The 15,259-nt window shown below is 43.9% G+C and overlaps 1 protein-coding gene across 1 annotated transcript; it reads left to right on the top strand.

Moving 5' to 3' along the window:
• Positions 1–41: 41 nt before the first annotated feature.
• RSBN1 (round spermatid basic protein 1) lies at positions 42–14,763 on the top strand. Its single transcript, XM_058039732.1, has 7 exons — positions 42–399; positions 3,923–4,593; positions 10,557–10,694; positions 11,090–11,232; positions 12,044–12,211; positions 13,252–13,360; positions 13,913–14,763. Exons 1-7 carry the CDS (start codon positions 42–44, stop codon positions 14,372–14,374), a joined length of 2,049 nt encoding a protein of 682 aa, XP_057895715.1. The 3' UTR covers positions 14,375–14,763.
• Positions 14,764–15,259: the final 496 nt, after the last annotated feature.

Below are 15,259 nucleotides of genomic sequence, written 5' to 3'. Positions count from 1 at the left end.
GGCGCTCGGGCCATTTAAATGTGTGTGAGGGAGCCCCTGAAATGGCCGCGCAGGTCGCCGCGGTGCCGCGGGCCCCGGAGGAGCCGCCGCCGCCGCCGCCCTCAGCGGACCGGCCCGCCCGGCCCCGCGGGCCCCGCCGCCGGCGAGCGGCACCCGGCGAGCCGCCGGCCGCCAAGCGGGCCCGGCCGAGCCAGCCGCTGCTGGCGGGGCCCGGCCCGGCGGAGCCGCTGCCCCCGCCCGCCCTCCCCGCCGCCGCGGGGCTGTTCACGTTCTCCCCGCTCAGCCTCCCGCCGCCCGGGGAGCGCCGACACCACCACCGGCACCACGCCGAGCCCGCCGGCCACAAGGCGAGGCGCGGCAGCCCCGCGGACGGCGCGGCGGGGCGGCCCAGCCAGCGAGGTGAGCGGCGGGGGGAGCGCGGGGGTCGCGGGGCCGGCGGGTGCCCGCGGCGGGCTCGGCCGGGCGGCGGCGGCGCCGCGCTCGGAGCCCGGGGCGCACCTGTGGAGGGGAGCGGGCGGCGGCAGCGCGCCGGGATCGGCGGCCCTGCTCCGGCCGTGGCGTAGCGGGCACGGCGGGGCTGCCCCGGGCACGGAGCGCGGGGCGGCCGCGTTGCTGCTGCCGCTGTCAGAATCGCCCTCATCGCACGGTCAACGTGCGAGTGCTGCGGTAGTAAAGGCTTCTTCACATCAACGTGTGAGGAGCTGCTCGTTTGTTAGGTTTTTTTTTTCAGTTTTTAGTGGTTGGTTCTAATAAGTGGCCTGAGAAGGGATCTCGTGATTCCAATAGAATGTTTCCAATGCGGTTGTCAGAGGATGGTGCCCAGCAACAGGGCAAGGCTGAATAGCCATAAACTGAAACACAAAAAGTTCCTTCTTAACATAAGGAGGAATTTCTTTCAATGAAGGGTGGCAGAGCACTGGAACAGGTGCCCATGGAGATCCTGGAGTCTCCCTGTCTGGAGATATTCCACACCTGTGTCACCTGCTCCAGGTGACCCTGCCTTGGCAGGGGGGTTTTGCTGGATGATCTCAGAGGTCCCTTCCAGCCCGAATTATTCTGTATGTTCTTTTATTGAAAGGCCAAAGTATCTCTGGATTTTGGCATGTGGTGTGTGTGGTTTTGTTTATTATTTTTTTTAACAGTACAGAGTGATTGTTTTGGTTCTGCTCAGAGATTTGCTGTAGTAAAAAGCTTCTTGGAGAGAGCAACATAGATAAAAAATAACTGCAAAAGCTACTGTAATTAAAAGTATAATGTGGTGAATTATGCTTGAGGAGTGTATGGGCAGGTTTTGTGCCTAAGAAACCAAAGATGCACTTGTTTACAGAAGTCAAGTGTCTGTGGAGTAAAGCCTAGATAGTCCTATCTTAAGAACAGACAAAACTAGTACCAGGAGAAGCTTTTCTCCCCTAGTTAATGCTTTCACACCACTGTGCTTGAATGCAGATTAAAAAAACTTCTGATTGCAAACCTCTGAAGTTTTATCGGTGTTTATCAAACAAAAGTTTGGAGCGGTGTAACTTTGTAGAATGGAGTGTCAGTGTGTCAGTTCTAACCCAGAATTAAATTAGGCCCCTTAATGAAGGCTTAAACAGCGTGAAAATGAGCATCAAAATTCCAGATTTGTGAAGGAAAGCCGTTTGCTCTTCTGAAGCTCTTCACTGCCTGTCCTCAGCAGAAGGGGTAGTGCATTTTGGGATGGGGCTGTGTTTTTCCTGACTATCCCTTGTTATTTTGCTGTATAACCTAATTAAATTACCTATTATATTGACTGTGCCATGCTTATCTGTGGCCCCAGGTGACAGTGAACACCCCACTGTTTTTGCTGTTTAATAAAGGTTCTGATTCTGTTGTGGGATGTCTGATCATTTTAGATTATTTATATACCCTGAGTTATTGGCACTGCTGTCACTCTGCCTCACTGCAGAGCCCATAGTTTAGTGACCTGTCCACAGCTTCTTTGTGTTTGAGGTGCTGGAGGCCTTCTGTTTATTTAAAGGAATAATTAAAATTATATTTCCATTCAGGATTGCCAGGCATTATTATAATGTCACTGAATCCAGCAGTTACTCACTGTAACAGTGGGACTCTGCTGTGTTCAATGCATCCAGCAGCAGCCAGGGCAGCTTTTCTCCTGCAAACAGACAAGTGCTCACTGGAAGCTCCCAAATGCAAGGATTCCTCTGTCTGTTATTAGGATATGGCTCCAAACAGGAAGATACTCTGGATTAAAATGTGTGAGGTTTTAAAACTGTACCTGAAAGCAGAAATGCTTGCAGTAAGAGACCTTTAATGTTCTTAGAAACATGCCTAGGGAAGTATTCCCAGCAGCACAGGGGTGCCGTGAAATCCTCGTTTAGCTGCAGCTTGGGATCTCTGGTGTCCAGGACAAACACCTGGTGTGTGAATTGCACGTTCTCAGTGAGTAAAGCAGTGTCTGTGCTCAGCGTCCAGTGACTGAGCCTACCCTGCACTCCTCACACCGAGTCCTGCAGCAAACCTCATTCCAAGAACCGTTTCAGTTGCCTTCCCCGAACGGGTGATACCACCCTGCTTTTTCCTGCTTTCTCTGAAACAGAAAGATCTGGGCCTTTGCTGTTTGCAAGGGCTGCAGCAGCACGGTGAAAACTTGTATTTCAGGTCCTAAGACTGTTGTATGAAGTGAGGATTAAGCAATCAGCTCTTTCTTTGCTCCATGAGTAACTCTGTTCCTTACTCCAGGCTGTTATGAAGGTCAGCCCTCTCAGTAACGAGACCAAACCAGTAATGATCCAGTTAAACACTGGTTACACCGAAGAACCTGCAGCTGCCTGTGTTTGGCACTACACCCTTTCTCATAAAACAGTGTGACATGGCTTTTTTCTTTAACTTAAGTGCTCTAAGAGAATGAAGAGGGAGTACCAATGTGCAGCCAGAGAAAGGAAATTTCTTTAGGACAAAGCCCTGTGCTGAGGGGAAATGGTAAAACTTTGGTTACTGCATCTTCAGGCAGGTGTTGCCTTCAGCAGCAGGTTGTTCTCATCCCCACGGCTATCCTGCTAACACAGCTCCTGGAGATTTATGGGCACTCTTGGATGAAATGGTTCTTTGATTCAGGCACGTTAAAACCTTGTCTTGGCAATTGAGTTTGTAACAGCTGGGCCATCAAGTTTTCTAATTACCTTTGTCCCTTGCTAAATGTTATTTGAATTAGCTTTTATTCTTGAAAGAAGAACAACTTAAACTATTCCATTTTGCCTGACAGAACTACTTCTTTACATTTTATCTATCTGCCTTTTAGAGGTTGATTAACCTCAAAAACAAACCCAAATAACTGAAACAGGCTTTTAATTTCTTTCTCTCTATTAACTGAATTGTTAACTGTAAGACTGAATCTGTTGATGTGATGATTTGGGTCCTTTAATTTTAAAAGATCAGCAATCTAAGTTTAAATGTTTTTACTTCTAAGTGTAAGTAAAGCTTTTAGCTCTTTAGTGCTACTCTGTTTGCTTCCCTATCATGTATCCAAAATCAGGGAAGTGCTCTGTAATCAAAGTCTTAATGTTTAAATGTTACACATACTTGTTTATCCTCTTCCCCTGCACGGCACTGCATTAAATGTCAGAAGTTATTAATGTACTTAATTATAGATGCCCTGAAATACAGACTCCTTTTAAAGGTATTTTGATAAATCTGTTAAAAATTGAAGTATTTCGAAAATATTAAGGTAGAATTTTGGAAGATTTCCTTAATTCAAGGCTTTATTTGTATAATTATAGATACCCTGACTTTTGACTTAATTATACAACCAAAAATGCAATGTTTTACAGTTGGTCAGTGTCCCTGGGAATAGATCCCTTCAGCAAGTGAGAGGCCTGAATTCTTTTGGGGTGAATATGCTGCAACTGCAGAACTCTAATCTTCTCTTTATTGTCGCTGCCAGAAACTCCAGATGAAAATGGCAAAACCCAGCGAGCTGACAGTCTTATTATGAAGAAGATAAAGAAAAAAAAGAAAAAGAAACACCGGGAGGATGTGAGGGGAAAGCGCCTGAAGATGTACAACAAGGAGGTGCAGACGGTGTGTGCTGGGCTCACTCGCATTGACAAGGAGACTCTGGCTCAAGGACAGTGTGACAGCCTGGAAATGAACAAGGAATCCTTCAGGTACCTGAAGGACGAGCAGCTGTGCAGACTGAACTTGGGCATGCAGGAATACCGGGTACCCCAGGGAGTACAAACCCCCTTTGTGACGCACCAGGAGCACTCTGTCCGCAGCAGCTTCCTCAAGACTGGCACTAAATTCAGTAACTTCATCCACGAGGAGCACCAGTCCAATGGAGGTGCCCTGGTCCTGCATGCCTACATGGATGAACTCTCATTTTTGTCTCCAGTGGAGATGGAGAGATTTGCAGAGGAGTTTCTTGCGTTGTCATTCAGTGAAAATGATAAAAATGCAGCTTACTATGCTTTAGCCATAGTGCACGGGGCAGCTGCCTATTTACCAGACTTCCTGGATTACTTTGCTTTCAACTTTCCAAACACTCCAGTGAAAATGGAAATTTTGGGCAAGAAGGACATTGAAACAACAACAATTTCAAATTTTCACTCTCAGGTAAGAGCTATTCACATGCATAAATGTTGCACAATACCTATGTATGATTAATCTCAGTAACCCAGAGCAGACATGATTTAAAATAGGCAAATCACAAATGATTTTTCTAAGCAGATGAAGAAAGGTGATGTTAGGCCTAATCTACTGTGCTGTGTATTCCTGCTTCTGCTCAGAGCTTTTCTGTGCTCCCTGGTAGCTGGTGAATCACACATTGCACACTGCTGCCTGTGACCTGAGGGCAGATCTGCACTGAGCATCTTTTTCTCCTGAACTTGGGAAATCATTGAGATTGTCCAAAACAGCAGCCAAGTCTGTCAAGAATTGCATAGACTGCAAATGCTAACACTGCTTTTCTAGTCAACAGAGCTGGAGTTTCTTTTCGGGGTCTTTTGGGTTTTTTTTTTTTTTGCAATGATGTTACTTTTGTGTTTCAGTGTATCTGTTTCACAAGGTTTTTAACATCTTCATTCTCTCAATACCTTATGCTGTTTAAACTTTCTAACTTGAAGGGGGTTAGAGGATCTTTTTAATTGCCTTTGAAAAGGAGTTTCACTTTGTTTACTCCCTTGGTTTCCATGGCAGGCTCAAACTAGTTTAAATTCTGAAACTGTATCTCCATGTAACTTAAATGGATGCAACAGTAAAAACTGAGCTAATTTTGAGATTCCCGTATGAAACTCTCTTGAATTTTAGTCTTGTGCTCTAACTCAGAGTATCTATGAGTAGACCACAAGATTACAGCTTAGATAAAATTCTTTTTGATGGAATAAAGCTTCTTTCTTTTTAGTCTGAGAATGGATCCAAACTGCTGATTACCTTTAAGGTCTTTACTTGAGGCATTAATTACATTTACTAGTTCAGCTGTTGGGAGGATAAGTCTGAAACTCTGCAGTTCAGTATGATAGGAACACACCTTTAACAACACTTTGGAGTGTTAGTGCTTGTGGATGGGCTGTTTGGATCTCTGCAGGCTTTACCAAATGCTTATAAGCAAGATTTGCATTGGAAAAACAATTAGTGCTTTACAGAAAGATACTGCATGGTCACTGTGGAGTCTTTAAATAGCATTAAATGAATAATTGTGGCACTTGGCTTTTTGTTTGGCAGCAATTTGCTGCTCTAGCACTTATTTTAACCAGCTTCTGTTTCTTGGTGCAAGTAATTCTGTGTGTTGGCAGAGCTGTGTCTGGGTGCAGAGCACCCCAAAACAATCTGAGCATATGAACCACTGCTGTGGGCAGCAGCACTTCTGCACAGCACACACCTGTGTGCTGCAGGGCTCAAATGTGTCCACAGGTCAGGCTTTAAAGTCTTCTGTGTTAGTGATTTATCCATGTGCTTTAGTGTCCTGATTGCATTCTGGCTTGAGTGCATGTGATGACCCCTGAGATGGCTAAACAGAGCCTCTGGAGTGTTTAACAATTGCATTTTTTCTGGGTGAACGTTCTGTGAACATGAATACTGGCACTATAAATACACGTGAGGAATGTATGGTAATAAATAAGAGGCTTTGCTGGGTTATAGTCTGCTGGTACTTCAATTAATTCTATTTTAAGTACTGTCTAAACTTGATTAAGATTGAGTCATGACATAAGGTTCAGTTGGTCTAAACCACTTCTGTAAACCCAGCTCCAGCATGACCTGGTTAATCCTCTCTGGCTGGAGTGTGTTAGTGCAGCTCTCCCTGAGCAAACAGAGCAGGGAGCTGTCAGGCAGCTGGAGCAGGGCTCCTCAGGGGTACAGGTGATGGAAAAGCTGAGGAAACACAAATTGGTGGGGGGCTCACCCAGGTTTTGCAGGCTGGCTTGTCTTGGAATGGAGGAGGCTGCAATGCCCTGCTGAGGGCCTGGGTGCTGAACCTGGCTGTTGTGCTCCTTGGCAGCTCTGGTGAGGCTTGGACAGATTGGCCAAGCTTTACTTTTCACCCTTCTGAGTGAGAGTTGTAGGGTTCAGAAGCACTTCATAGTTGTGCTTTAGCAGATTAAACTGTTGCACTGTTGTATGCTGTGACACTGGTTGTTTATAATGAAGTTACGTTGCCTCCATTCTGGGTTCCTTCTCTGTGTGTGTTTGTTTGCTGCACTGACCTGTGCCAAGGGGGCTGGGAGTATTAGGGGGTCTTGGATCCTGAAGATTCAGTGTTCAGAAATCAAAATTAGTTCTGTAAACTGCAAGTTAATGTGACCTTTGGCTTGCACAACATTCAGCTGGTTTGTGTTTTTAGAGAAACTGAATTGTAGTATTCAAAATAAGGACTTTAATCTGAAGGACTTGGTTAAGTCTAGTGATAATTAACTGCCTTGCAAGGTGAATTCCTTTGTTCTCAGGGCAGCGAGTTTACAGCAAAGCATGCTAATGTGTATTTGTTATATAAATGTTTGGTTTCAGTATCTTAAAGTAATTAAGCTTCAGTGTCCTGTGGATTTTTTGCTTGCATTGTCTCTCATTGGTTGCAGTACTTCAATGCTGGAGCTCAGCTGTAGTGTGGAGCTGTTCACTTGGGCTGAGAGCTTTCAAGACTCAAATCACTGAGCAGTAACTTTAAGCTTTCCTCACATAAGGGCACACTTTCATTTGGAAGCTCTTTGCAGAGCAGCTAGAATGAACTCTTATTTTCCTTATCACTTGTTCAGTACAACTGCTTCCCCTCAGTGAATGGGAATATATTTGTAGTTAAAAAAACCCTTCTGCTTTTTTTCCCAACTGATCAACTTGCCTGATGAATTCTGTCTGATCCAAAGAACAGTTACTCTGTCACAGAGGGTGTGTGGGGGTTCTGGGAAGAGGCCAGGAAAGAGAATTGGGGAAATAGGTTTTGCATAAGCTGCTCTTCCTTCTGGAAGAAGGTGGGAGAAGCAGCCAATAGGTGATAACTGGGTAAGTTTCCTTACTCCTGCTGTTCAGAACAGGTTCCTCTGTTGCTGACACCTTTGGTTCAGGAACCACATCACAGTTTGAACTTCTCTGATTGTGGAAGGACAGTCTCTTTTTTTTTAGCAGTAGCTACCAAAGTATGAAATGAAGAAGTTGTGCGTCTGTACTGCATCCTTCATTTGGTTTGTCACTAAAGCCATATAAACAATGCCCAGTGGTCCTGCACTGTGTCAGATTTTAGTCAAGCATGTCACCCTTGCTGTGCTGGCATGTCACTGCCTTGTCCTTCAGCAGCAGCCAGCCTTGTGCTCTTGCTTTCTTCCTTGTAGCCAAGGTTTTGTGTGGTTGGTTTTATAGCTGACTTGGCATGCTGAAATATTGTTGCTGTCAACTGATTCATGCTTTTCTTGCAACTGGAGAGAAACTTCAGAGACTTAACCTCATTTGTCTCCAGCTGATGCCTCATCTGTGTGTCCTCTTCTCATCCTGTGCTGCTCACTTAACCCGTGGTGAGACTCAGGAACATGCAAATAAACACCAGCTCTGAGCCTCTGACAGGAAACACTGCCTCTGTCTGCTTCTGCTCTCACCCCAGTGTGGGAAACACTGATAACACATGGTGCAGCTGGGAGAAAATGGCTCCATGAGCACTGGAGCTAATTTTAAACGTGCCCATAAGTCCCTGTGAGTGGGGGTACACACTGCAGTGATGGCTGGGTGGCATTTGGAAGGGCACAGGCTGCCTGAGCTGTTTTACTGGCCCCATTATCTTTTTGCAACAGTAAAAACAGTGGCAGTGGCTGCTTGAGATCCACTGCTGCTTTTAAAGCAGCACAGGGAACAAATTCTACAAGGGAGGTGCTGTGGTAATGAGTTACTGACTTCTGGCAGCCCTGTGAACTGGAGTGACCCCAGCTAAATTCCTAAACAAGAGTTGAACTTTAAACAAAAATAAAAAACACTGAGAGAGGTCTGATGGATCTAATGAAATTACTTCAGCTATTTCATCATCTCAGCTTTCTCCCCTGCAATGAGGGGTGCACAGAGATGGCTGGAGTGAGCAGAGCTCAGAGGGAATTTGGAACACCTGGTGAATGAAAGGCCAAAGCAGCTTGCAGTGCAGCAGGCAGGGTGCTTACTCATGGGATACTAAACCATCCAGTTGTAAAGGGAGAGCAAGGTGCCTGTTCTTTTAGATGTTCATTGCATCATGTTGTTGGGACCACTGGCCTAACCAGTGTTTGCTGCTCAGAAGGAATTAAGAATGAGAGATGCTGTAAAGAAGTTTTTTATGGCATATTGAACTAGCAGACTACATCCCCTGTGACTGAGGTGCTTGAGATGAATAATACAGCCTGCTGGGGATTGCCGTGGGTTGGTGCGTGTTGTCAGTGTAAACATGTCCTGAGTTTAATTCTCAAGTGTGTATATTCCTTTAATTTCTGTTAGAAACTAGCAAAACATTGAAATACAGTGTTTCCCTAAAGTATTTCTTCTGTTTCCTTTATAGCTCCCGAGTTCTTGTCTATTTTTCCATTGTTCCAGTGCATTTAAAAACAAACAAAGTTAAAGCTTCTAATTTTTCATTTCCTTTGAAAGCATTACAAGGAAAAGCTGAATATGGAATTATAATTCATTTTAACTCATGACAAACACCTGTAAAATACTAGTGACTCTCACCAGGTGGTTTCAGTAGCACAGAACTCATCTGGAAGGAGTCTGCCTGCACTTACATAAACAGTGCCAGGCAGTTTAACTTCACTGGATAAGGACCAGAGCGCTTCAGTCCTTAGTTTTTCTGTATGTGCACAGAACAAAAATATTGCAGTGGTGTTCCAGTGCTCCTGCTCTGAACTGCACTCAGCAAATAGAGTGAGCTAAACTTGTATCATTAAGAAGTGAAATATCTATGGCTGCTGCTGGAGGATAAAATTGCAGCAGTAACTCTGTTCTTCCTTTATTAGTCTCTCCTAATTTACCTTTAACAACATGGAGTAGTTTAATGACATCTGGTTTGCTGGCTAAACATGCAAAACTGAAACTAAAAGCTGAGCTGCTACTGGCATGTATCTGTAAGTGGAGTTCTAAAATGCATCACCCTGGGTGAACATGGCTGTTAAACTGCACATTTACCAGTGATTGCCTGTGCTGTCCCACCACTCAGCCACGGAGAACAGCTGGAGTTTTTCACCCTGGAACACTGAAGGGTGGTGGAAGGCTGGGGCGCAGCCACAAGTGACTGTGCAAAGCAGACTGGTGCTCTGTAACATCAGTTCTGGTATCTGCACAGAAACTCCTCTCTGGCCGTGTGGCACATTCCAGCTGCAGTCCATAGGATGAGGCTGCAGAGCACTGGAGTCTTGCCAGTGCCTCTCTTCTGGGAACAGGAAATTGGCAAGAAAAGTTTCCAGATGACCCAGCAAAGTGGGACAGACTGTGTTCTAGAGGATGTCCATGAACTGTGAGATTAAAATGCTTCTGACCCCTACACTGACAGCAGGTTCTACTGCAAATGGTAATCCTAAAATTCTTCTCCATGAGCTCTGGCTTTCCAGCTAAACCCCTCATTTCATCTGGTTTTTGTACAGTTCCTTGTGTATACTATCACCAGAACCACTGCACGAAAGTCCTTGAGGTTTTTCACTGCAGGCCCAGGGGAAGGACCTCAGGGACAGGGCTGAAATTGGAATGTGCCAAGCCCAGGAACATCCGCTTTGAAATGTAGAAGCAAAAGTCCAAATGCACAAACCAGTGGAGAGTTGAAGCTTGCTGGTGAAGGACTGAGTCACAATGAAACCTTGTGTGGTTGTTTTCTCAAGTCAGCCTGGAAGTGTTGAATTGTTCCTGAATTAGTCAAATATTCACTTGCTGTTATTCAGACTCCAGAAGGATTTCCTGTCAGGAGTGCAGACAGGAGTCCTTTCTTTCTCCTCTGTTCTGAACAGTCCCTGTGCATATTCCCAAAGGCCCATCTGCTGAAACAGCTGTAGCTGAGTCCAAGATTGATCCCAGCTGTGCTAGATCTGTCACTTTATCCTCGTGGGAGGGAACTGAAGCTGTGCTGCTGTTGTGTCTCCCGTGTGGCACAGGTCAATCGGACGTACTGCTGTGGCACCTACAGAGCGGGCCCCATGCGCCAGATCAGCCTGGTGGGAGCCGTGGATGAAGAAGTGGGGGACTACTTCCCAGAATTCCTGGATATGTTGGAAGAATCTCCATTTCTCAGAGTAAGCAGCAATTTGTGGTGTGTTCAGAGCGCTGTAGATATTTAAGCAGTTGTTAGGTTTCTGAGTAATTAGAAACTGTAAGGGATTTTATTTATTGATGCTTTTTTGGGCTACTGAGGTTCATTCTTTACTGTGTCCAATTGAAAGGCATAGATTGAGGTGGCTAATTAAAAATAATCAAGTTTATTATATATACTTCTACTTCCCTAAAAACTGTGCTTGATAAAATTAGCTTGGAATATCGTTTACCTCTCAAACGTACTTAGATTCTATGCAATTATTTTGACAGCAGATTTGAACCAGTTTTACCAAAGGCATCATTTAATTTTTCTATCTCACCCAGTGTTTTGTGTTATGTGTGTTTTGTGGGTTGTTTTGTTCCTGTTTTCTTTTAGATGACTCTGCCCTGGGGGACTCTTTCCAGTCTCAGACTGCAGTGCAGGTCCCAGAGTGATGATGGGCCCATCATGTGGGTGAGGCCGGGAGAGCAGATGATCCCCACAGCTGATATGCCAAAATCACCCTTCAAACGGCGCCGGTGAGTTTGGGTTTCCTTTTGTACTCGAGGGAAAACTTTGCAGTTAAGTCTGTGTCAGATTTGAGAACAAAAGCAAAGTATTGATGTGTAACTGGCTTTTCAGAGGACTAATTCAGATTTAAGTTTCACTTTCACTTTGTTTCAAATTGGCTCAGTTGATAAAGCAAAGCTGTTACCCGTGATGGTTATTTTATTTCACTACTTCTGTCAGTATCTTTCAGTACTTCTCACGTATCCTAGATCGCTGCTTTAAGATTAGAACCTCTTTTTATTATCCTGCAGCAGACTCAATTAATCTTATTTCTGTGGCAGGAACCAGTTTGGTGGTGAGGGCAGGTCGAATGCTGTAAAAACAGCAGAGATCCTTCTACTGCTCGTGCTACCTAATAATGGCAGTGCTAAAGCACTTATCACATGCCTGCCCAGCAATTATTGTGTATTCTTGCTTTCTGTCTCTGAAAGAGTGCTCTAAAACAAATTTCAGGAGATTTGGAAGCATATTTTAATTGTCTTTTCAAGAAGAATTTTTGGATGTATTCTCAAATAACTGAAGCTCAGTTTCTATAAGATAGCTCTGTTTTACATACTGGTACATTCTTGGAGGAAGTCTTTCAGCACAAGTGAACACAAATTTTTTTTTATTTGATTTGTTTTGTAAAGTTTGATCTTATTACCTGAATTGTACTTTACTGGTTTTGTTTCAATCTTTCACCAAAAGCCTGCAGCACCCAAAATTCTAAGATCATTTCAATACAGATATTAATTTTTGAGCAGCAGGGCCATTTTTAGCGTGTGTTTTTGTGCATTGCAGGTCCATGAACGAGATCAAGAACCTGCAGTACCTACCTCGGACCAGCGAGCCCCGCGAGGTCCTGTTCGAGGACAGGACCCGAGCTCACGCCGACCACGTGGGGCAGGGCTTTGACTGGCAGAGCACAGCTGCTGTCGGCGTGCTCAAGGCTGTGCAGTTTGGGGAATGGTGAGTGCTGCTGGCATGCAGCTACTCTTTCTTCTAAAAAACTAAAATTCCTTGCTAAACAAAGCTAATCAGAAGTGTTTTAAACCCTATAATGAGACTGGCTGGAATTATCTGCCCAGGGAGGTGCTGGAGTCGCTGGATGTGTTTGGAAATAAACTCAGTGCCATGGTTTAGTTTATGAGGAGGTGTTAGGTCGTAGGTTGGACTAGATGATCTTAAAGGTCTTTTCCAACCTAGTTTATTCTGTGATTCAAAAGCTGCACAGAGCTGAAAATCTCAAGCTGTGTGCCTCCTATTTTTCCATCTTGAGGCAGTAAAAAATTTGTAACAGCAGCTTGCAGAATATTTCAGTGATATACAAAAACCTTAAACCTGGACCATCATCCCTGATTATTCTTTTCCTGAGCAGGTATGTTAATTCTAGCTTCCGTAACTGCAGTCTAAGAGCTCAGTGTAATTAATTTCACAGCTGCAGTGCTTTCTCAGGTCATGTACCCAGGATATTGCTGTTGACCTTGCAGAGAAACTGGACTTGCATCATTGTAATAGGTAGAAATTACATTGGAAATTGGATAGCATCATTAGCATTATCATTAGAATAAAAAATGCCAATGTTTCCTATACTGTTGAATAAAACTCCTCACTGATTCAACTTCAGTGTTACTTTGTAATTTTACATTTTTCCCTTAATGCAGAATTTTTCTGTCCAATTATAGAATGGAAGAACTGAGCAAATGGTGGTTCCTAGAACAGAGAACTTTGACAGTGGCAGTTTGAACCTGGGTCTCAGGCTTTTCAGTGTATTTTCCATGCAAACATCCCTTCTGTTGTGGATGCAGCAAAAATTGAGAAAGAAAAAAGGGAAATATATGCATTATACCTCTTATTCAAAATAATACACTATTGAGAGGTGTTGAGACGTTGTGCACAGTGTAACACTCAAGCAGGCCATTGGTTCAATGGAGCTTTCTGCTCGAAGAGCTGGAATGCTCTGTAATTCAAATACTTCAAAAATTCCTGGAATTCTCACTTTTTTCTAGGAGTGACCAGCCTCGTATAACCAAAGATGTGGTTTGTTTTCATGCTGAAGACTTCACTGATGTTGTGCAGAGACTTCAGCTGGACCTGCATGAACCTCCAGTGTCACAGGTATCAAATCTGCCCTTGTGACAGCTCATTCCTGGTGTTTTGGGAGGAGTTTCTGATAGATCCCAGCTTTTCCCTAAAGTCAGCCCTTTTGTATCCCCTCAGTTCTCAGCTCTCTTGGGTAAATTTCCCTGTGTTTCAGGATAAAATAGTTTAGTTAGAAGGGACCTTTTTATTTTCCATTCCCCCAAGCTGGGGTTCATGCTATGAGTCCCAGGGTGTGCTGTAGAAACAATCTGTTGATTAAGCCATGTGTGCCTGCTCCTGCTTTTGCTGATGTCTGTTGTCTTAACTATGGAAGCATCTAAACTCAAGCCCTGCCAACCCAAGCAATGCAGCCCATTGTTGGTTTTAACTACAACTATAGAAACCTCTTCATCCTCCTCTCAGGACATCAGGGAAATTGTATTTTTAAAGTCCAGTTCTCATTTGAATTTGAAGTTTTACCCATGAAAAGTAGACATTCTGATTTAGACATGGATTCACTTGAAAATAGGAAGATGCAGAGTTGTTTGAAGAGTTCACCACTAACTTTGCCATCTCTCCTTCTCCCAGTGTGTTCAATGGGTGGACGAAGCCAAACTAAACCAAATGAGACGGGAAGGCATTCGCTATGCCAGGATTCAGTTGTGTGACAATGACATCTACTTCATCCCCAGAAATGTCATTCATCAGTTCAAAACAGTGTCAGCAGTCTGCAGCCTAGCCTGGCACATCAGACTCAAACAGTACCACCCCGTGGGGGAGACTTCTCCAAAAGCAGAGAGCAGCTCAAGCCTGAACAGTGATGTTCCTGGGAGCACAGAGGCACAAGGTGAACCCCAAGGTGTGAGTGTAAAAATAGAGTCTGAAGAACCAGGTACAGAAATTCAGCTTACCCCAGGGGTGCTCTCCTCCTCTGTTTCTTCAATATCAGGACTTGTGCAACCAGATCAGGTGGCCCAGCCCCTTCCAGGTTTTAAAATAGAGTCTGATCAGCAACACAATCCACAGGATCATGCAGGCTCTTCTGTGTGATATGTATATATTCAAACATTTTTTAAACAACTTTTTAAAATTTTGATGTGAAGTTATAGTTTTATAACTGGCTTATGTTTTATTGGAGAAATCTTGCCTATAATTCTATAAAGAAAGGTGACATTCCAAAATGTCAAGCATATCTTTTTTACACAGATTATGCAAAATTCAAGTTGTATTTTAACCCCTTAGTACAACCTGTAACAGTGGTCTACCACTTCTTTCTGTTTAAGTAAAGAGATGTTGAATATCTTCTCAAAGTCAGATTGGAATTCCTCCAGGAATATGAAATGATTGAACTCCATTGGTCAGTGTTATTTCCCTGCTTTTACTTTATCTCTAATCTTCACCAGAAAGTGATGCTTTTGTAGAAGACTTGCAAAGTGATTTCCCCATCTCATTTTAATTGCTTAAAAAAAGTAAAAAAAAAAAAAAAGAAAAAAAAGAAAAAAAAAAGAAAAATAGAGAAAGCACAGCACTTTTGATGATTTGTGGAATTATTTTTGGTATGTCTGTTCTTGACATGTTGGTTTATATACAAGCTATAGAAATTGATGTTTCTTACAGTTCCTACGAGGGTGACCTGTAAAATGAACTGAAGCAAGTGTCTGATTCCTGTTGAAATGCAATGACTTACTGACCTAACACTTCTCATAGCACTGCTTATGTTGTTTGGTGTGGGGGTTTTTGCTTCCAAAATACATCTTCCCTGAATGTGATAAATGCTAGTGTCAAAATTAGAGAACCTCTTGGTAGTCTTGTGGAGGAAACTGCTATCTTTGAGCACTTTAAGGCTTTAAAATACTTAACCAACTTGGCAGCTTGTTTTGATGGGGTCGTAACGTGTCCAATGGATCCACACCTTCCCTTGTACTGATGCACTTA

This window comes from Melospiza georgiana, chromosome 23, assembly GCF_028018845.1.
Source record: "Melospiza georgiana isolate bMelGeo1 chromosome 23, bMelGeo1.pri, whole genome shotgun sequence".
In the NCBI taxonomy this organism is placed as follows: Eukaryota; Metazoa; Chordata; class Aves; order Passeriformes; family Passerellidae; genus Melospiza; species Melospiza georgiana.
The sequence above is the reverse complement of the archived record's forward strand: the minus strand, read 5'-3'. Positions and strand labels throughout refer to the sequence as shown.